Genomic DNA, 23,423 nt, shown 5'->3' on the forward strand with positions numbered 1-23,423 from the left:
TGCCAACAGATTTCCTTTAAAAGTCCATTGTAGTCTTTTAGTACAAATATTTTCTATCTTCCTTTATTCAGGCTTAAAGGCACTTAAAAATAAACTTCTAACAAAATATTACTGCTAGTGTAAGGATTGAACATAGACTGACTTGTATCTTTGAAAATTATTTCCATATGTGGTACCTTCTAGTACTATGCTTTTTTAATTTTTATTTTATTATTCATTATAAATATTTGAATAATTTCTCCCTGGCAGTGAAAGCTTATAATGTTAATCAAATTTCAGGAAGACTTGTGCTCTGCTTTCTCAAAAGATGCTGTACATTTAACACTACTGCCATACAGTAACATTTAACTGTTAGTATTTGCAGTATCTCTCAGTTGCTTCTTTGTATGTGTTGCCTCCTGTGTATTGTAATGGAGTCCAGAGGCTTTCCAGCAGGACTTCTTTTGGAGAAGTTGATGGAAGAGAATGAGTCACTGAAGTCTTTTTTACAGGGGAGAAGGCAGAATATACAGCAAGGCGGTATCGTGTTACGGACAGATAGCTTTAAGAGAGGTTTGCAGTAATAAGACAAGAAAATCGAATTGTTTCTTTGCTGAAAGCTGTCATCAAGATTGATGCATTATCGCCTACCTTATAGTTGCACTCTGAGGAGCGGTCAGGTAGACTGGCTTGAGCTGTTTTATGTCACACCAATGGGTTAGCCCTTCTGGTCATGCACATGACAGACAGCCGTTTCCATGGTTGCCTCTCTGGTAGATGCTGGGCTTGCATGTAACTAATGCAGGGCTAGTCAGGATAGCTGTGGGTCAGACCTGAAAGATTAACTGAATTGTCACTTATGCTCCCAAGGTATACTAAAGATACACACTGGAATTCTTTGGCTTTCATTTGGAGATTGGAATAGCTCACAATACCTTCGTGGAAAGCTTCCTGCAGCGACTGAGGAGCAGTAGTGGAATGAAGTTTGAGGGTAGAGCTTGTTGATTCTGAAATAGCTTATCCTAGATTAACTGTTATTTTAGTAATCAGGTTTATGGCTCTGTAAATAAATATCATTTTGCATTTAACCTGAAAGGTTGTGCCAAAGAATAGATTTTGTGCTCTGAATAGCTGCTGCTTTTTCTGCCACTTTTTCCCCTCCACAGTTTTTTCTTTTAAATCCCCTCCCCTGTACTTGTGCCCATCCATTCCTTTATCTTGTAAGCAGGTTACTATATCAACAAAGTAATTTCATCTTATTACTGATAAATTTTGCTTTAACTTTATATCATGCTAATTATAATTATGTGAATAACGAAAATTCAGCTTTAATACGCTGAAGAATATGTATCCCATAATTTGTTATTGATGGTATTGTGTACAGGTGAGCATTGTGTTTGGTCACAGAGGACATTGTGCAAGTTTATTATGGGAAAAGAAGTTCAGGGATTAGTCTAAACCTTTACAGCAAATAACAATTTAGTAGTGGAAATAAATTACTTTGGGTATCAGTCCTATAGCCAGATGGGCTGTCATTTAGAAAAGTAAAACTGTAGGGGTCTAAATTTGTTAAAAATTATTCTGAGGACTCGGTGAGTGACTACATTGTTTTATTCCTGCATGCATGGGGGCTTTTCTTCAGTTTGTGTTTTTTTGGGGAGGGTAGAAAGGGGAAAATAGGGTTGAGAGCAATGACATGATTGTAAAAAGGCCTGGCAGTTTCTCCTTATGTCAAAGTATGATTTAGTAAGCCTTATATCATTGTTAGTTTTAATATGCAGTTGAAAGCTTTTGGAAGATGCATTGAGGAAACCTGCTTGTGGCACTTTAGAAAATTGAGTTTACATAGGATCATCTCTCTCCTTCTGTGACTCCTGTGGAGTTTGTTTTGGAAGGAAATTGAGAAAACCTGATTCAGGCAAAATTGATGTAACGCTGCTTGATGTAAAGGTACAAGATGAGGTTGTGGTGAGCTGTTTTCCAACCTCTGGAAGGATTTCTGAGTACTAAGATCTTGATGCTTCTAGAAAACTGATAACTAAGGCCATAAGGGCCTTTCTCAGTCTTTAGAAAGCTGGGAAATTGCACCTGTTTCAGATGGGGAATGATAATCACTGTCTTTTTACCTTGACACTAAAACACTATTGCAAACTGTGTCTCAAACTGTATTTCGTTTAGTAAGTTGTAGTATTGTAAAGGAATTTCTTTGGAGACTGTCAAATGCATGGAATTTGGAGACTTAGGCTATAAAGTTTTATTTTTCTTGGGAAGAATGTTTAGCCTGTGCTCTGTGATACACAACTCTGTTTCCAGTTCAACTGGTGCTTTTGACTTTACCTTCTAAAATGCTATATGGCTGGTGACCCATGTAAGGAGGGGGAAAAAAATTGTCATGCAGTATTTGTGGTAGAAAAAATAGGCATGCAAGGAGTTGGTATGAGAGAGAGGTAGTATTTACCGGGGCTAAGTTAGTGCTGCTGGTCATTTGCTGCTCCTTGGGGTGGCTAGATTTTCTTAGTTTTAAGGGAACATGTTTTGAGAGAAGGAAGAGGATGGAGAGGGTTGTTTTTCTGTTCTGTAACTCTGGAATTTTGAGGTGTGTTATTAAATTCCTGAAGATTTTCAATTAAGGACTTCTGTACTGGTTTAACAAAACTTTAATAGCTTTTAAAATTGCAACAGATAACTAGTAAGTTGTTTTGGTGCTAGACTTGATTAGTCTACTTCTTTAATTAAAGAATATATCATACTACTTGAGGCACTCTTATAGGTAGATAGCTCATGAATCATTTCATAAATCCTGTATGGCCTTGGTTTTGAAACTGTGTGTGATTACGTACTTGCAGTTTATGGAAGTTTTTCAGAAGAGGTCTCTAACTCAGGTGGCAGCACTTGGTGGAATTTCTGTCCTTTTAGGATAAGGAGTTGAATAACTTGTAGTAGCATGACAGGTACTTAACTTTTGTCAGAATGCTTGTTCTTACGTATGTCTTTGGCAGCAGCTGTCAGTTCCCTCCAGGAAGTGAGCATGAACTCATCTATTCTGTAATTAAAAAAGATTATCTTTGTTTTGAGGGATGTCAGTTACCCTCATCTCAGTGCTGCTAAAGAGAAATGAGTCCAAAAACTTTCTGACAAGTGTTGGATATACTATTACTCCTTTTTTTTTCCCTTTTTCTCCCTATAAACTTTGCATTTGTAATATCTTTGCAGGTGGTTTGTCCAGATTGTAGTGATGATATTGCAGTGAAAAAAGACAATATTCTCGTTCGTTCTTTCAAGGATGGCAAATTGTGAGTAGGACTGTAGACATTGGTAACTGAATGAAATCTATACCAGCCAAATGAATGTAGTATGAGATGTGTTTGGGTAAAGCATTAATGACATCAGTAAGCTCTCTAAGTTTCTGCCAAGATTTTTCTAATGTTTAGAAAACTGTTAGCAGCCTGCATTGTGGTGAACTTTGTCTGTGTTAATAGTGGGATGCATAACTCTATCTGTCTTCGTTTTAATTTCATTGCCTCAATGGTGGCAAACAAAGCATATTTTGTGACTTTGAGAATGCCCTGAGACTCCTTCCTGCTCTGTTTGGAATAGAGCACTGCTTTTCCGAGATGTGGCCATAATCTTATCCAGCTACAGAAAGGGGTGGGTGGGGTGTGTGCATGAGTGCACGTGTACACCACATGCACACAGAGAAAGTCTTTATTTTTTGAGGTAGTAAAGCATATATTTTTCTCAGACTAGACTAGAACTCCATATTGTCGTGTTCTTTGAAAAGAGCTGTAACACTACTCAAAGTAGGAAAGAAAATAGAGAAACCTAGAAAACCTAACTCTATCATATTTGTAATAGAATAAGAAACTTTGTGTTATTAAACTCATGTTGGTCACGGAGGGGGGGTTGATGGATGACAATACAGTCATTTATCCTAGCATTTGGGTTTTATTTTTAAAGTTACAGCTATTCATTGAACTTGGTTCAGTTTAACAGAATGCTTTTGCAGAAAAGGATATTGAAATTTTTAACAGTTTCATTGAGGTTTAATTACTAAGTCTAGGCTGTTGCTTTACACTTTGATAGTTACTCAAGCATCAGTGCACATCACTGGGGAAACACACATAAGCATGTGCACACACAAGCATGTACCGCCCCCGAAAGCTGCAGTTCAGATTTATTTCCTTGGATATAGCCATAGTAGAAATTAAAAAGTGCTTTGTTCTTCCAATTTAGAAGTCTTTCATACTGACAATTTATACTAATAGTCATTTATGTTTTAAGCAAGGTAGTATCTTATTGTTTGTGGGTGAGTAGTTACTTGCTAAATTAGTATAAGTTTTTTGTTAAGTAATACATATTTGAGAGATTACAGAAACTGCCTGTTAGTAGAAGAATGCTATCTTTAATATGCAGTGAGTGTATGTGGGTGGTCTAACCACCTGACTAATACTGTACCAGACTAACATTATAGAATTGTCAAAATATACTTCATATGCTGCTTCTACATGTTTAGTAAGGGTGTTAGTCTTAGTGATAGCTCTGTATTATACTGTTAATTTAACTTACACATATTTTTAAATCTCTTGTTTTTAACACCTTCTAAATTATCTAGTGTTTCTGTGCCAAGAAAAGATGTTCGGGAGATCAGTGAAACTTCACCAAAGCCTGATGCATTGTTAAAACAAGGTAAAACTTACTTCCTGTGTGAAAACACGAGTATGTATTTACTTTGTTATGTAAATTGGACCAAATTTATGGTAGGTTGGTTCATGTCCTAAAAATGCTAAAATACAGGATCTTTTCCTTCTGTAGTGTGTTGAAGTAGAACACATCTGAAAAGCTAGAGGAATTTTAAACAACCAACTACAAAAAACCAAAACAACAAAAGACCCCAAACAACCCCTCCCCCCCAACTCTACCACACTTGTTTTAAATGTAGACTTGCCAAACAAAGGGTGTAATGACAGGGCACAATGGCATTACATGTTATTTAGTATTTGGTGTCTTGCATTACATCTTTGTAGAGTTATTCTCACCATAGTACCCCTAATAGTTGTAAGTTGCATTTATGCACTCTCGGGAAACTGGAATCGTGGATTCATTTGAAAGCTTCAGTTTGTGTAATCAAACTCTTAAAATTAGCTTTTGCATATCTCTTCCTCTTCTTCTCTAGTCAATATATGTAAACCACAGTGTAATCCTGTTGGAATAGGGATTCTCTTAATGAAATTTTCATACATGCCCTAATACAGAAGATCCTTATATGTGTCAATAGACACTAACATGGTAAGGTAATAATCCTAACAATAGGTCTGAATAATTTGATGTGCAGAGAGCACTCGGCCAGTTTGGTTCGGTAAGACAAATAAAGATGAACAACATGGGGTGGTTGTTGTGGTTCTTTGAGTTTGGTGGTGGAACAGTCAATTAGCAGTCCTTCCTCCCCACCCCCAGCTATGTTTTTTGATTAAAACTTTTGGTGAAACTGGTATTTCCTGCAGTGCTAACAAATGCTGGTCCTTTTACAGCTTTTGACCAAGCACTCGAATTCCGTAAAAACAGAACTGTTCCTAGTAACTGGAAAACAGAATTAAAAGAAGACAGCTCCAGCAGTGAAGCTGAAGAAGAGGAAGAGGATGAAAAAGAAAAAGAGGATAACAGCAGTGAGGAAGAGGCAAGTGAAGTCAGCAAAGAGCATAGATACACAGCTGATAAAAAATTACCAAGGCTGTAATATTTAAGTAGGGCTTTTTAACATTTAAGAACATGTATCATGTTAACACTGGTGACACAGTTAACATATGAAACTAATGTCTCAGCTTTCAAAATCTTTATTCAACAAAGATCAGTTGATGTGAAAATATCAACTTAAAAATCTAACAAATATCTTTCAGTCATTAAGCAAAACCCATGTGGTCAAAAGACTGAATCATTAGGGACTAGAACTCAAAGGAAGATCCTGTTTTAAAATCTTTCCCATGTTGATCTTACAGCAGTGGCAGAAGGGGTTGCAGTACTTGCTAGGGTCTGAGCAGGATGAAGAAGGGTAGATTCTGGTGTCAGCTGTCTCATGTTAAATGTCTGTCTTCTACCTGGGAAGATTTGTGTAGCTAAAAAATAGTTGCTTCTGATAAAGAATATGATGCTTAAATTATTTCTGATGACTTTTAAACAAGATCCTCTCTTCTAGCACTGGCTTAATTTTATGTGTTGCGAAACGCATGTAGCTACTTCGCTGGATTTCATTTTCATATGTATGAACCACTTTCTTTTACCTTTGTGACATGAACAGATACATGAGAGACTGCAGAGTGACCTGCTTGCACTATGGTTGTCTATCTTAGAAATAAGCAGAGATGGAGAGTATGATATGCCTGCTTCAAACCATTATTTAAGAAACCTTGTTATTTAACTTACTGATTGCTTAAGAGCTGCTGTAGGTGTTCAGAGATTACTAACAGTTATCATTATCAAAGTATAATATACACAGATTATGTAGAGACTGAAAAAGTGAAAATGCTTTTCAGAGGCGTACAGGGTCTTAAGCTTTCCTCCTGAGTGTACTTCCTTAGAAAGCTTGCTTGATTGCTATTGGGAAAATTGATAAGGGGTTGTCCACTTGCCGTTCTGGCATCTCTGCATTATCACATTTGAGACGTAAGGGTATTCTTCAGGCACTGGATCTTATGATTGAGAAAGGAATGACAGTGTTTTATTCAGCCTCTTCATCATGTTTACTTTAGTTCCCCATATATTTGAAAAGTATACTTTCCTTCTTAAAAGCTTTGTTGGGCTTCATGAAGGTTTAGTTCAGTGACACTCCCCTACACCCCCCAGTGCTCTGTGGGACCATTTTCTTATGGTTCTTCTGGGTGAGGAACATGAGAAAACCCAAGCAGGTGGTCATGAGCTCTTTGCCAGTGATCCATCATATGCTGGGAAAAGTCCTTTCCAAGTAGCTGTCATGGGAGATTAAAACAAACAAAAACCAAACTCCAAAGCTGGATCAGTTCCACTCATTTATTTTCTATGGCCTGTGAATTGTGAATGTTTTTAACCAGGAGTTTATCAGTACTATATGCAGAGCTGTAGCATCACCTCATACCTGTTGTTGAAGAATTGCTAGGTATGCCTGATTTCTGACGCCCCTGCCTGGTGATGCTATATCTAGTTTACTGGTTGTAGTTCTTTATCCAGACTGTGCTTGCTCATTGAGTAGCCTGCTCAGAGTTCCACCGGTATGCTAGGTATCCAGTAGATGCTCATCACCATGTAATGGTGGTTCCTCGTGGAGATTTTCATCTTGCATAGCCTTTGCAAGACTGGAATATTTTCATTGCATTTCCATTGATAATTATACCTAAATGACAACTGTTTCAGCATATCATGAATACTGTGCATTCTTCATTTCCGCTTGTTGGCTCTGATATATCTTTTAAGTGCATCTAGTGGAAGAGGAAGTGTAGAATTAAGAAAAAAACCTTCTCGCTGGTAACAGTTATAACCTTTGTTTTCAGACATCCATCTCTATTAAAATGCTTCAGCAGATGTTGGGGTGGGTTGTTTTGTTTTTTGCTCTGTTTAATAGCGATACCCTGTTTCTATTGATTCCTCAACAGTTGCTATAACTTTAAAGGTAATAAATTTTATCCCCTTTCTTCAGGGTAGGTGAAGCTTTAATAATTAGTACAAGGAAGAAGTTGAATGGATAATTAAAACATGAATGAAAATACACTGAAGAAAAATAATTTAGATTTTCTGAATAACTTTTATTACTTATTTTTGGAAACTTTGCAGGTAGTGTTTAAAAAGTATGCAGGAAACTTAACATGTATTTGGTGTATTGTTTTGAAATAGCGTAGTCATCAGAATTTCTAAGAATTAATCTTATGCTGCTGGTTGTGGCAAGTCACATTTCCTAATGAAATAATAGTGTTACAGAATAAGCCATAGTGCTTTGTTGTGAAATTCCACTGTTTATTAAACTTAATAAATCTAATAAAAAGATTTATTAGTGTAATGAACTGAACATTCAAAATATCCATTGTTATTTCAGTTCTGGGATTGATCCTGCTCACCACGCGTTCAGCCGGTACCCCATGGCAGTATGCATGCAGTGCCATTGGCTGCGGTTTGTCAATACTGTGGATTAAAACTCCTAAGAAAGTGCAAGCACCATTTTCTCTTTCACTTTGTTGCTGAAAGTGACATAGTGTATCCAGGCATCAAGAAGTCACTTAACTGCAGCAGAAATAGACCTGGGATTTCTGATATAATTTCTTGATCACTGATAGTGGTGTCTCCCAGACTTTGTGTAAATAGGCAAAATTGAGAATACATCTTGTTTTATCTCTTATGATACTTCAGTGATCAATCAGGAAACCCATTTCAGTGTGTCCTTACAGTTACTGTTTTATATATTTTGAAAAACTGCTTGTAGTTTGTAAAACTTACTTCAGTGTGGCATAGCACTGTATAGTATTCTATTGCTGACTACAGCAACCCAAACTTGAGCATTCGAACCTAAATTGTCAGTGCCATATATTTCTTAATGAAGGCTTGTAACTCAGAATGTGTGCATTGCTTTAAACAGGAGGAAATTGAGCCGTTCCCTGAAGAACGAGAGAACTTTCTTCAGCAATTGTACAAGTTCATGGAAGACAGAGGTAGGCATTTGAATCTTTGACTTGTAGAAGCTGCAGATAGGTGTACTGCTTAGCAGTACTTTGAAGAGTTGAGTCTGTAAACGAGTAGTGCTTTGCAGTTCAGTTTTGGAAATGGCGAGACTGTATTAATCTCTTCTGACTTCCCCACTATTTAGAAGATAAGTCTGTCACTTGACTCTTCTCCTAAAATACAGTCACTTTTTCCTGCTTTCAGAAATAAATTACAGTACTTCATATATCCTAGTATTACTTTCTGCTGTGTATGTATAGTGTGTACAATCAAACGTTAGATATCATCAATCATATTAATGTCTGTGGTCAGTTTAATGAACTTAAAATAAATAAAATTTAACCTCCACTTCTTAGGATCTTGAAAAAAGCATTTACTTTGTGCTAATTTTCTTGCGTGAATCCTGATAACTTAAATGCATAAGCATTATCAGTAAGGTCGATTGAAATTGTTAAAAGCAAACGCCATTTATCATGTTAAACCTTTACCAGGTATTTAGACACTGCACTAGAAGTAGTGTCTGTGGAGGCAGGGTTTGTATTTAAATTAGTATTATAACTAGTTAAATTAGTATTTTTTTAATTACATGTTGGATTGAGGAACTGTATACCAGAGAGGACAATGTGGTAGCTACTGCTAGTACAGTAGCATAGGAACTTTCAGCTTTTTGAAGCCTTGTGGGATTTGCTCACGGGGGGGTTGGGGGGGGGGGATTTTTTTAGCTGTATTGAAAGGAATACGCTGGTACTTCTACATTTAATTGTTCAGTAGGTGAAATGTATGTATAATACAGGGAGCAAGAAAAGTTGCATCATTTTGTGGATGTTCAGTAATAGATGGAAAAATGCATTGTAGGAATTAAACTGCGTTACTGAATTACGGGGAAAATGGGTTATTAAGACTCTTGAGTTTGTTTAGTTTCATGAAAAGAAAGTACCAGATGCATGAGGTGGTCAGAGGGAGCCTACAGTACTACACTATATTTAATATGGTAGTAGTGCCTATTAAAAAAATACTTCAAAACACCATATTGCCTTCATTCACAGGGACTCCTATTAACAAGCGACCTGTACTGGGATATAGAAATTTGAATCTCTTCAAATTATTCAGACTTGTACACAAGCTTGGAGGATTTGATAATGTGAGTATTAGTATGATGAGTATTCCAGAGCCATAAAATCTCAGGCTGCTGTTTAAGTAGTGATAAAGAAGCAATTTACACAGGAGCTCAAGAAACATGAAAATTGAATACTACAGCTATGTAAGACACCCTGTAACAGCTGAAAAACATGATGTAATGGGAACAAAAAACTAACCATATTCTAAATAAATTACACATCTACTCAGCATGTTTAATTATTGCTGCATAAAATCAGCTAGCATCTGTGGTTTTGTGATATTTCAGGAAATGTTTGTCTGATTAAGGTTATTACCTCAAAGTGAAAAAGAGTCACTAGTGAATAAAATCTCAAAGACAAGTAATCTAGTGTAAGGTCTGATGTCCATATCTGTTCTGCGCACTACATAGAAGAATATATTGACTGGGATTAGTGGGATTGATCTTGGAGCAGTAATTGGAGCATATGGAATTTGTGGCCGAATAGAGAGGCCTCTAGTAGAGAGGATCTTGTACTTGGAGATGGCAGTACATCTGCTTTACCTTCACAGATGGTTAGAAATCAGTGTATTGCACTGTCTTTGACACCAAAGGGCATATTAAGGACTTAATGAAAGACCGGTAGCCAGTGTATCTGGTGCAGTAGTGCCAGGGCTGAGTATTGTTAATGCTTTGAAGGATTTTTTTTTTCTTTCCAATGTAATTAAAATTCTAACTCTGATAGTTAATAATAACTTTAAATATAAATATAAAAATTATATACTGATTTTTCTGATCTTTGTATTTTCTTTCCTTTGTTTTATTGCCACCTGGAGAGGAAAGCCTGCTGTGGCTTACCGAAATGCAGAAATGCTAAATTTCTTGAAGTAGTTACATTACAGTGAAATACTGGGTGTGTGAAAAACAATTTTATAGATCCTAGGAAATTACTTACAATTATTTTCCAAAGTTGTAAACTTTGTCAGCTTAAATTTTTTGTGTCTGTGAGGCAATTTAATAAAAAATGACTTCATTTTCTTTACCAGATTGAAAGTGGTGCAGTGTGGAAGCAAGTTTATCAAGATCTTGGAATCCCTGTTCTGAATTCAGCTGCAGGATATAATGTTAAATGTGCATACAAAAAGTAAGTAATAAAGCTTAGAGTCTGTTCTAAAACAGCACTAGAATGAACAGAAGCGATCCTGTGGTAGTGGTAATATACATAAAGTCTGTAACTTTTTGGTCTTAACACAGTTTTTTGGGCTTTAAACATCCTGTTCGTGTTTAGTTTCTGCTAGGTAGTGTGTTCTTTCTTGAAACAAACTTGCTTATCACAAGCAATTTTTTTCTTTTAGGTATCTCTATGGTTTCGAAGAGTATTGTACATCAGCTAACATTGAATTTCAAATGGCATTGCCAGAGAAAGTCACGAGCAAGCCTTGTAAAGACTGTGAAAAAGAAAAAGAATTGAAGATGCGTGAAGAGCCAGAGCAGGATGTAAAAGAAATAAAAGTGGATAAGGAGGAGCGCAAGCAGGAGGAAGTAGCAATAGCACAACAAGAAGAAAAAAAGTTAGCTGAGAATGATAATGAAAGTAAAGAAAATGATAAGCCCTCTGTTCTGGTAAAATATTTTAATGTTCACATTATATCCTGTTTATAAATGTGTGTCAGGTGGTGTGTTGATAACCATGAATTCATGTCAAGATTGAAATCTTCATAATGGATTTAAAACAACTCAAAAATATGCTGTAAACCTAGTTCAGAGCAACACATTTGAGCCATATTTATCTATAGGTGCCAGTTTTAGGGGATCATGATGTCAAAATGTCTGACTTGTTAGGAAGCAGCTTCAACATTCCAATTGTTTTGTGGCCTCCCAAGTCAAATGGAGACTAATTAGTTTGCAGTTTCAACCTGATCTGGGTGATGCATGCTCACGGCTTACTACAGTGCTGATACTTCTGTTTTGCATTTAGACATGTTTTTAAGCTGTCATAAATCTTGCTTTTACTCCTCTGCTCCAGTGAAGCTCTACCAAGATCTGGGCCATATGATGTATGAAGTGATCTAATGTGGTTCAGTGGTCCAGAGAGACAAGTGTTTATACCTTTCCAAAATCTAGTATTGACTTAGTGGTTTTAGCAAAGGAAGTCCAAAGCAATAAGCTGATGTACTGCACTGTGCAAGTGTAGCACTTTTCTCTGGAAGCAGTGAAGCTCCTGAAGTCAGTGTGCAACACGAGTGTAATGCTTCTGTGTTTCAGTGGCAGCCAGCCCTGGTCTGTCTGTTATTACGAACTCCGGGGTAAATACCAGGTGTGCCAGTACTGATTATCTCTGCATCCTAAATGAGCACATACCCTGTGATATGTTTTATCTTAGGGATTGCTTTGCAGTTCAGGTCTAAGAGCAGCATGCCTAGGTCATTGTGACAATACTAGCTAGGATGCTGGTTGCAACTTCGAAGTCTGTTATGTTTTGCTTGATATTTTAAGAAGGAAAAACAGTGGAGGTGCTGTAATTTTAGGAACACTATAGACAAGATTTTTTTTTTTATTTGCTCAAATAGCTTCAGTGTGTCTTATCTGACTTTTCTTAAATTCTTTGTATTTTTATTTCATTTTGTAAGTTAACTAAAGGTTTTATTATCCTAGGGGAACAAAAAAAATTTGCCAGATTCTGTGTATACTCAGCCTGATCAAGAAAAGGACTTAAATGCAATCAAAACTGAAGGTGAAACCAAATTAGAAGATAAAGAGGAAGAAAAGATTAAAGAAATGGAAAATCCTACAGTAAATGCAGATGCTGAAGAAAAAGAAAAATCAGGGTAAGTTATGTTGTTTAAAATCAACTAAGGCATTGACAGGCATTCAGTAAATTTTACTCTTGCCTGATTTCAAGTTCACATTACATCTCTGTCATGAGTTAGACTCTTACCTTCTAGAGACCTGTGTGTTTCTAACTTTGTTACGGTGATGGCCACTGAAGTTTGTGGATCTAATTAAAAAAAAAAAGGGCAGCTTAAGTTTTTGCAGGGTCCAGGCCTAAATATTTATAAGCCGAGTGAGAAAAGAACAGATAAAACATAGGTGCCTGTTTGATTTAAGACAAAAATATTGCTGCCATTACCAGTAGTATTTGTCTACTTCATTTTGGTACAAATATATCACAAGCTTGGAGTTTCCAGCGTTTGTTGTTGGACAGTGGTGTGTTACATGGAACATGGGAAAAGATGGTGGTACCTTTGCATTGCTCAGTAACAGCTTTACCATTGAGTAGGCATGATAATGGCAGGAGTCTCTTGTATAGTCCTTCACACAGGAGTTTTGGAAGTGGGAGACTGAAGGAATAGGGATGCTCAGGGCTATGTAATCAGTGGATGTGTACAGGTGACCTCTGACTTTCATTATGAAATGGACATGTTCTCCTATTTCAATGCAAAAAAATCCCACCAGTATTTTTGAGTACAACGTTTTTAAAACAGAATGTAGACAGTGTGTTTAACAACTTACATTCTGGCAATTAGGACCCTCTTAAGGTCCTTTCCAACCCTATTATAAGATGCATATGTATGATTTCAAGTGACAAGAACACAGAAATGGCTGTTACAGGTCACACCAAAGGCCTCTTTTAATACGGTATCTTGTCTTCAACCAAACCCAGTAACAGATGCTTAAGGGAGAAGCTATTACTAGAGGGAAGGCAGATAATCACACCTTCTTATACTTTCACAGCAATCTGTTTATCAGGGATGGATTTTTTTGTACTTGATACCAGCTGTTGCCTGGCCACTAATTCCCTTAACTCATTTCAGCAATCTTTGCTATTCAGTAAATCAGCTATCTTTATCTTCTGTCTAAATATCATTAACTCTTAGTGCTTTTTCTGGCCCATTAAGAGTCGTAGGAAAATGGTATAGTTCAGTTTATTAATTTCTGATTCATTGGTAATGGTTCTTTTTTACTTTATTAAGGGTTGTGGTTTCCATGTAACAGATGCTGGAAGTATCCTTCTGCAAAATGTTTTTGTCTTCCTAAATACTTTCAGTGAGATTACATTGGCAATTTCTGGAAATTAGGAATGTGGCATACAGAAAAATCAAGTTTACCTGATTTGGGAGCCTTTTCTCTGTGGGTGTGATTTCATTAGTATCCTGGGTGAATTCTTCTTTTTTTAAAAGACCAATTGCTTGAATTGGTTGTATTTTCCATTTCTAAGGTGAACTAGATGAGTTGTACTGTGACAGGTTTGCTAGATTGTGACAGGTTTGCTAGATTTTCAGAACTATTAAAGACGAATATTTACAATGCTCCTTTCAAAAGATAAATAGATAGATGGAAAACTTTGCGCTTAGAGAATAACAGGTTTTGAAGTTCCTTAAATTGTATATTTGAATGCGTATCAGTTTGTGACATAACTTTGTGTTTATTTCTATACTTGGAAGGTAGAGTGGTTTAATACTTACCATCCTGTAGTAAATGGTACATAAAATTATAAGCTGCACTTGCTTTTCAGTAATCCTTGGTTTGTATTTGTTGGGGTTTTTTTGTCATTTGTTTTGTGTGTTTTGTTTGTTCTATCTTGATTAATGTCTGTTTGGGTTATTTAGGACATGAAAAACTGTTATATGAGTTTCTTTGGGTTTTTACTTTATGAAAGTAACAAAAAAAAAATAGAAGATACTATTTCCTCTAAATTTTCCCCAATTCGTCTGACTGTAATTGAGTTCTTTTCCCTCTGTTTATCTTCACTCATCCAGTGAAAACTCTTCCAAGTAGTATTTCGCTGTTGTGATTCATGAAAGATTACAATGAGTTGCTTAGGATAGAAAACGTAGCTTTAAAAATATATGTAGATGGTAATGTGGTTGTTATTGGGGTATGTTTCAAGGAATAATTTAAACTTGCAAAAAAGAGACATTTGTAGCAGTTAATTGTAAGTATGTATGTTTGTGTAAGTACTATAGCAGTGCAGTTAGTGCTTTCCCCTTCTTCCCTTGGAGACTGCTAGGAAGTCCAAAATGTATTAGCTTTAAAGAGGTTTTAAAAATGTCACTGTCATCTTAAATGCTAAACAATGCTTTTAGTGTTTAGACCGTAAAGGCATAAAGAGGTTCTGTGAGCCTGCTGTGCTGGTGGGGATGTTCCATTCCCTTTATCCCCAACTTCATGGGTTAGAAGTGACAGAAGTTATACAGGGGATAAATGCTGTCATTTGAGTTCTTAGTTGAACTGAAATGCAAAATGGAAAAATTGATATTTTTGTTGATGGAAAAATAAGCCCACACACAAAGAAATTACCAAAATGTAATCTAAGTAGATCACTGTGGACTGGATTTTTGTCAGTGAATTTAAAATGTGTTCCTGGAACCTTTTTTTAAGCTGTGGGTCATTTGTCTTTCACAGTCCTAACCAAATAGCCAAACAAATGAGATCTAATACTATATAAGGCAGACTTGCAGAGTCTGCTATTTGAATTTATGTCTCTAGGACTTTGAGCATCTTCATGTAGCTTATTTGTGTATGAAAACAAAGAACCATGAGGACAAAAAAGCTTCTGGGTTTTCTCTTGCTGAATTTCTCTTGGGTAAACTGGATCTAATTCCCAGTTTCTCGATGTCAGGAAGTACTACTTGAAGCCAGGTTGTTTATTTTCCACAGATTTTGTTTCTCTGTCCAGGACCATGTTTCTCAGCCCTTTGAGATTTCTGCCACTTGAATCCTATGTTCCTTTCTGCACATACTTTATGAATATGATGAAGAGGAGAAAAGACCAAATGTGGTTCTCTTCGTTTATTACACCAAGCACCTGTTTCTTGCCAGCTTGTATCTGTGAACACTGAGAATAGAGATTCAAAGGCAGCTTGCCCTGTATTCTATACATGTTTTTCTTAGTTTGGGGTTTTTTTTTTCTGTGGCTAGTGGGAGATGCATGTGCTGTATACAGTTTTGTGCAACTTTTAGTCATGAAAACAGTAACACAAAAGGCCAGGAATGTGTCTTCTCATTGGTCTGTCATTTTTGTAAAGGTCTCAGAAAGAGAATGGGTTTGTAAACTCATCCTTTTCCTTAATATATGGGAAAAGTTTTCATTGTTAGTCAGTGAATAAAGCAGTAGTTTTAAAATTAAACTTATTTTGAAGTTCCTGATAGCTTCATGTTGTGGAAGTAATGGTCTTCATATGCAGTACTGCATAGTTGGTGCGATTTTCCTTTGTAGCATCTAACATTAACTGTTGTAACTATTCAAAAACTTGAGTCAAAGCCAACAAATCGAGACCTGCGTGGCTTTTCTACACAATGAAAAATGAAGCTGGTTGAATGTGTTCCCAGGAGTCTGAAGCCAGGAGCCTAATGGAGTTTTTAAAAGGTGTGTGGTTTTTTAATACACACTAATAAACGAAAAGTAAGTCTTTAAGTATTTCATAATAGATATAGTTTGTGAACTGAAGGGTAGGTGAATTGCTAGTTAACCAGTGTTGATAAGAAAATCTACTTTGCTGTAAAGCACCTGGGACACACCGCTGCCAAGAATTTTATATTAAGCTGAAAGATTTAGTGTTCACAATCCTGATAGTTTCTGCTTTCCAACAAAAAATTTGCATCAGACTTGTATCTTGGTGAAACTTGGATGTTTGCGGTAACCAGGCAAAATTTTTTTGAGTAATCCGAGTTAAAGTACAGAAGAATTGCAGGAGCCTTTGTTCTTGTCTCTTCCTTCTTTTGGCTGAGGTGCTGCCTTAACCCTGACATCAGGAGAGGCTGCCTTCTGTGGATCCTTACCCTGTCCTTTATCACCGGGCTATCATTTTCAGTAGTCACAAATAGTTTTCTTGGTCTTATGAAACTTCTTGGGTTTCTTTCTTTTTCCTTCTAGTTTCCAAGGCGGGGGTGGGGGGGTGGGATCACTTAATTACATCCTCCAAGGAATTAATGAACAAATGTTGTTAAACAATACTTCAGAAACCTGAACATTTTTGATTGTCTCGTACCGCTGGTTAAGGCTGTCATGGTATGGTTTTCTGGGAATTGGTACTGTCATATTTTGACATTATCAGAAGGAGAAAATGTTAAGCCTCTTTGGCTAATAATCTTGAATGAAGTTAAAGCATTAATTCACGTGCAAGGAAAGACCCTTAATCTTAGAGCTGTTATACACATTGTTACATGTGGTAATAGCATTTTCCCTCCTTTAAGCAGTAGGAGGGAAGTAGGGATAATAAAAGCAGCAGCTGAGAACTAGGTTAAGATGGGCATTGTTTTACATGAAGGGTTTTACTAGGGATTATTACCCTTGCAGGTTAGGGTGACTACCTGCTGTGCCTGTGCTGGTGATGGCTTCTATTTGTACAAGAGTTAAATTTTCTGGAAATACTTGTTAGGGATTTTCTGAAAGCAATTTACAACAGGATTATGTAAGAGAAGCTCCATTTCACATATGGGAGATAACAGATTGTTAGAGGCAATGTTTTCTTCAGTTCCTTATCTGTTAAAATGACATATCAAAGCTTTCTGGTGGTGAATCTAAACTGGTAGCAGGAAGGTTAAAATGTATTGGAGTGAAGGAGATTTGTTACAGAAGGCATATCTTCTAGCTTCAGGGTTAGTGTTGAGAAATATATCTTGAGATAGCTTTCTCACATATGATACAGATTTATATGGACTTGATTAGATTGGGACAAGGGAGAGAAATGTGTCATACTTACTGCACATGTGGTGTGAACATCTGCTCTGAGACTGTTGGTGTGTACGCAAAAAAAACCACCAAACCTTGAGAGGTGTACCTGGTAGTTTCATTTATAGGAACATACTCATATGTATTTATTTGATCTGTGTTCTTTTTAAGTATTCCAGCTGCTTTTATATTGGGGAGGACATTTTGTATAGTCGTGTTTTCACAGAGTCTGATTGATTTCATTTTTCCTTACATAGAATATACATCATACATATGTATGTTACATACATCTACATAAGGATTGCTTTTAATACAGTGATAAACTTCTAACGGCACAACAATAAAGTGTAGAGTGGCAATGTGAAGTGTACCAGTCCTGTGTGTGCATGACGTTGAATGGATGGGAGGTGCCTTTGATGTGGAAAAAGTGGTTCTGTCATCACATTTTACATAACTTATGGCTACTACAGAGGCTATTAACTGTGGTAGCTGTCACTGGGACTTACGTGCCTGAGTGAACCTCAGACATTCATCAAATACTAGATGTTTTCAAGCTGAGTATGAACCAGTGCCATAAAAATGGAAAGTGCTGTACTCCCCAGCCAGACTTCTGAGCCATCCATTATCTGTTTAAGGAATGTTTCAGAAATACTCAAAGCTTTGGCTGAATGAGTAGAAGCAATAACTTGAGGTCCTTCCATTTGTCTCCTCCATAGCAGCAGAGGAAAACGCTCGTTAGTGTTTTGTGCTTGCATGGTTCAAGTGTACTGTACTACTCTCAGATGTGACTCATATCAAGTTAATGCCTTTTGCCTTCTCTCAGTATGATAGACCATAAATGTGCATTTATTCAGATTTCCTGTGTGTGTACACAGAAATCCTTGGAGCTTTTGTTTTTAGGTTTTCTTTGCAACTTCAGAGGGAAGACAAGTGCTGGTGAATTTGGGGGGTTTTGTTTAATTAAAGATAAGATTCTAGTATCATGGCATAAGTACAGTTCTTAATGTCTCTCTGCCTTAAAACTTAATGGCATCTTAATACAGCTGTGCTTGAGAAAGTCAGAGTATGAAGGGGATTTGACATCTGCCAGCTCTGAATTATGTGAAGTAGAGGTTAAATAATGCTTTAGGTTAAGAAGGGAAAGAAAGAGGAGGGAAACAAAAATAGAAACTAATTGCTAAACTTGAGTGCCAGTTACACTGGAGTTTATTTCTGCTAGTTCTTCAATTAACTGTAATGACTTAATTGAACCAATAATTGAAATAATCTTGTGCCTCAAGTTTTAGAATAACCCCTGAAAAAATCATCTTGCGCTTATTCTCTTACCTGCTGTGTATGACAGCATGGTGTGTCAGGAGAAGTGCATTGGAGTGGGGTTGGGTTTGCTGCAAGGCAGGGATCCTGGGAGGCAGCTCTAATGCTCCAAATCACACACTGTCTCATAGATTTCACCCAGGCTTTGTGACAACACTGTGTTTTGTGCCAGACATTGTGGGTTGAAAGACGGTTGCATGATGCTGCAGTTCCTTTAGTGGTGTAATAGCATGTGTTGTTTCATCTATTAACAATACTTATCTGTTGAGACACCCTTATTATGGGCTTGTGGTGTTAAATCTTTATATTGACTGAGAATGCTCTGCCATACGTGTATTTATAGCCTTCTAATGATTTCACAATGTCCTTTCGAACTAACAATTAAGCAATATTTGTGTAATCTAAATGTTTTAATGGTTTTAATTTATTAACAATTTTTTTTTGCATTTTAATTTATTAATTTTTCTGCTTCTGAAGGCTTGTGTTCCCATTACATGAGAGATGGGGTGAAGGTATTCTTTAGTCTGCAGTTGTAATTGGTAATGCTTTAGAATCTTCCTGATAAGCTTTCTGGTGGTACTTTGGTTTCTGGAACACAGTTACAGTTGTATTGCTGTGTCTCTTGTACAGTGTGCACACACTGCTGCTGCTGCCTTGTTTTATCAGCTGCTGCATGGGTTGCTCATATTGTTGCAGTTTTGTGGGAAGTATTGCTTAGTACTGGTTTTGAGTTGATGGTTGTTGTCTGCTGCCAGGAGACATGGTTTTGGGGTACTTTTCCCCTTCCCCTCAAAATGGGCTTTAGACTAAACAGCATGAAAGGAAATCCAGTGTTCTTAAGCATATATAAATGGACAAGTGGGGTTATGATTGTGCATGCTGGAAGGCTGCAATCATGATTTTCTCTTACAAACCTCTGTTTCATGGCAGTTATGGCTTCTCCTTCATCTGCACTGCCAGGTTTGAGCTTTTCATGGCCTCATAAACCAGTATCTTTCTTGCAACCACTGGAATATGTTTTGGTTTTACCTTTTTTTCCAGGAGCTGTATGAGTACGCTGGTTAATGATCAATGTTCTTTGCTTTTGTTTGGTTTCCTAAAATTTCCAGATTATAATCACTAACCAAGTTATTCCTTAGAACACTTTTTAATTGTAGCCATTTTTGCTTCCATTTTGCTTTTCATTTCTGACATTCCCTTCACCTGCGTACAGTCTGCTCTTCACATCTACTTGACCATTCACATTACTCAACATTCCAATGAGGGTTTCTCATATCTATCTTCCAGAGGAATTCTGGTATTGTCATGGAATCTTTGTAGAGTATCTCATGGGACACCTAAAAAGCTGTAGGGTGATTAAAGTGAGAGAGACTTCATAATTGCCAGTGTCTGGAAAATCCTGAATCCCTCTCATAGGCATGCTTTTCTTTCTAGACATCATTCAGACATTGTGCCACTGTTTTGGGCACTATCTCTGCTCCTGATGCCAAGCTTTTTTAGGTTTTATATGATAATAACTGTTAAGATGAAACTACTTAAGAGTTTTGCTTTAGTACAGCAAAGTATAATTTAAAGGCATATAAATTACTGTTTGGTGCTTTCTGTCATTAACTGGAATTCTCTTCAGGTTTTTTCGTCTGAGTCTTTGAAGAGTTGTATTTATGATTTCTTTGAGAAGTGAGTTTTGCCATCTGATGTGTAGTGGGGATGAAGTGAGCTTTCAGAGCTCATTCATTTATGTTGTATTTTTGACTGGTGGTTTTAGCTTCACTAGCAAAGTAGCCCACTGAAATAAAAATCTTGGCCTTCCAGAACAAAACTGTCTGGTCCATGCCATATATACATGGATAGATATATCTTCTGAATTGGTCTATTTAATACACCAAAAGAACGAATTCTTAGCATTTGTCTAGTGGTGTATGCACATATGTATGGCTTTATGCATTTGTATGTATATGTATAGTAACATTCTGAAGTAATTTCATGAAATCAGTATGATTATGCTGCAGTTGAATTTAGTGTATTGTTCTGATTTCTTTTGTTAGCTAATTAGATGATAACAGTGCAGTTCTACAGAGAAGCATTTGAAGAACCAAAGTGCTATTTGATTCTTTTCTTTGAGAGAAAGTAGTTTGGTGTATCTGAGTGTGTTTTACTGAAGATTTCATGGAAAGATTTAGATTATTAATATAGACTCCTGTGTTTGTGAGGTTAATTTAAATATTATTGTGAGTCAGGCTTGGAGCATCACTTATCCTTTCATACCCAGTCTATAATATATACACACATCTGTTCCATGTCACAGGTCTCTGGTTACTGTGAATTTAGTAAATGGCCCTAATATGTTCTGTATTGCAGGGTGTGGGATTAGAATGGTGTGAGGGCCAGTAACATTGCTTTGTAAAGCTTTGTAAATCTTTTAACTTATTAAAAGGTTTTTTTCCCTCATTAACATACATAGTCTACCCTGAGCTGGTTGGAGCTAATTTTGAGAACACTGAGCAGCCCTTAGCTGTTATCAGTTGAGACTAGCAAGATTTGTGGGTTCTTTGTACTGCTGAAAGTGCATCCAAATATCAAAAAAAATGCATTCAAAATTAACTTCTGGAACCTGTGAACACCTGCTCGTGTACTTATATACTAACTAAATGCAACTTTGACTCATAGTTATAAGACTTCTAGCATAATCGGCAAGGAGTGACAAGGTCATAAATCAGCACAGGTTTCTTGATTTGCTAAATAATCTTGCATAAGGCTTTTTTTTTTTTTTTTTTTAATTTGTTTTGTTTCTCCCCTCTCCACCTAAAATGTGACTTTGACAGCAGTCACTTCAAGGTGTTGAGATAGAGATATTTGTTGTAATAAAGCAAGGATCTTTTGGGGGAACAAATTTCAAGAAGCACTTGTAAAATGTTTAGGTTGAGAGGTAGAGTTTAGGGGATGTTGATATTGAGAAGCATGATTTTGAACTGAAAAAGCCCCAGTATTTAAGCAAAGGGACTGCATGAACAAATCATAGAAAGATGAGTTTGAACAACTTCTGCTCATACAGATTTTGATGGATTTTTTTTTTTCTTCCTTTTAATCCAGTCATTTTTTGCATCTTGCAGTTACTGGATTTTGTGTGTATTGCTGTATCCTATTTTGCTGATATTACTCAGCCGTAGTGCAGTTTCACATGTTTGGAGCCTGCTGTTCCCAGTCTCTATTGCATCCGCAATATTTATCAATATATGTGGTTTGGAACTGAAAAGCTTATGAAGTATCTCATATTAACTCTACAATTTTTTAAACCTTTCAAGAGATGACACGAATAAGGAAGAAGATGAAGATGAAGAAGAAGCAGAGGAGGAGGAAGAAGAGGAGGAGGAGGAGGAAGACCACAATAACAATGAGGAAGAAGAATTTGAATGCTATCCACCAGGCATGAAAGTCCAAGTGCGGTATGGAAGAGGGAAAAATCAAAAAATGTATGAAGCTAGTATTAAAGATTCTGACATCGAAGGTGGAGAAGTCCTTTACTTGGTGCACTACTGTGGATGGAATGTGAGGTAACTTGAGTTTTAGTTAGTGATTGCTTCTTGAATTACTTCTAAAATACACTTGTGTATTTTAAAACCTAAATGAATAGACATCTGGAGTCCTAAACTCTCAGTATTGGTGTTCTGTGAAGGTCATTGTACTGTATGGATCTATTAGCTTTTTAACACTATGTAAATGCAGTACTTCAGTTATTTAGCAGATCATCTTAAAATGACTTGTTCAAAGAAGGCATCCTTCATTCCCCATCTTATTTTTAGATCTCTCCATACAAGAAGTGAGAGCTTACCCTTTCACAAATTCCTTCTCTGGCTCTCTTAAGCCAATTTTATCTCTCATAGTATTTGAACAGTGCACTTAGCTGAGTCTGTGTATACACACTCTTCTCAGCGAAGCAGAGTACACTAGCTTTATGGTATTTAACAAGAGAAGTACAAGGTTCTTAGTGGAAAATGAGTGTGCAGCAAATAATTGCATTTCATTCAAATCTGTTTCCACCCCTTCCCACCCTTCCTTCACCTGTGGCTGTCTCAAGCATCCAAACAAAAATTGTCTTAGCCTAATGGCTTCTTATGCTTTTCTTACTGTATGCAGGAGTATGTGCTTTTTATTGTCTTTAATATAGCATTAATAGAAATATTGAATTATAAATATATTTTTTGCCATTTCAGACTGTGTTTTCTGCTATTTAAAACTTGAAGCAACTTTGACAACAGCAAACTAAAACTTCTGAGCGGCTTTTAAGCCAATTACCAAGCCCCCTGCTATTTTCCCGTTTCAGTGTATCTGCTCATTGTCCTCAGCTGTCATCTTTAAAACTTTATTACTGTGTTTCTAGGTCTTTAAAAAACAAACAAAATCCAAGCCTGAGGCAAATCTACTTTACTTTTATTTACTTATTTTTCATCTTCTGGAAAATCTGAGGCTCTTGTGACCTTCTTTTGTGATCTAGACTTTGATTGCCATCCTACCTCTGACCAAGAAGACAGGACAAATCTCATTTACTCAGTGCTAGCAAGATCTGCTAGCAAAGGTCACAATTACAGAAGCATGATACTTCTCTCCTTCCCTTGAATACACCTCTTTGCATCTGGGTGATTTCCAGGACCACTGCTGAGGAAGAACATCTCAGTCTTGCTGGGT

At 36.7% G+C, this 23,423-nt stretch overlaps 1 protein-coding gene across 1 annotated transcript in view; it reads left to right on the forward strand.

Annotated features, from left to right (window-relative positions):
- The window catches only part of ARID4B (AT-rich interaction domain 4B), an 87,869-nt gene that overhangs the window by 45,993 nt on the left and 18,453 nt on the right, over nucleotides 1-23,423 (forward strand). The window contains 9 exon segments of the mRNA XM_065680248.1: nucleotides 3,193-3,272; nucleotides 4,592-4,665; nucleotides 5,508-5,653; nucleotides 8,573-8,645; nucleotides 9,702-9,796; nucleotides 10,798-10,895; nucleotides 11,107-11,374; nucleotides 12,407-12,579; nucleotides 22,043-22,291. Coding sequence (XP_065536320.1) covers nucleotides 3,193-3,272; nucleotides 4,592-4,665; nucleotides 5,508-5,653; nucleotides 8,573-8,645; nucleotides 9,702-9,796; nucleotides 10,798-10,895; nucleotides 11,107-11,374; nucleotides 12,407-12,579; nucleotides 22,043-22,291 — 1,256 coding nt within the window.

This window comes from Lathamus discolor, chromosome 5 (genome assembly GCF_037157495.1).
Source record: "Lathamus discolor isolate bLatDis1 chromosome 5, bLatDis1.hap1, whole genome shotgun sequence".
Lineage (NCBI taxonomy): Eukaryota > Metazoa > Chordata > Aves > Psittaciformes > Psittacidae > Lathamus > Lathamus discolor.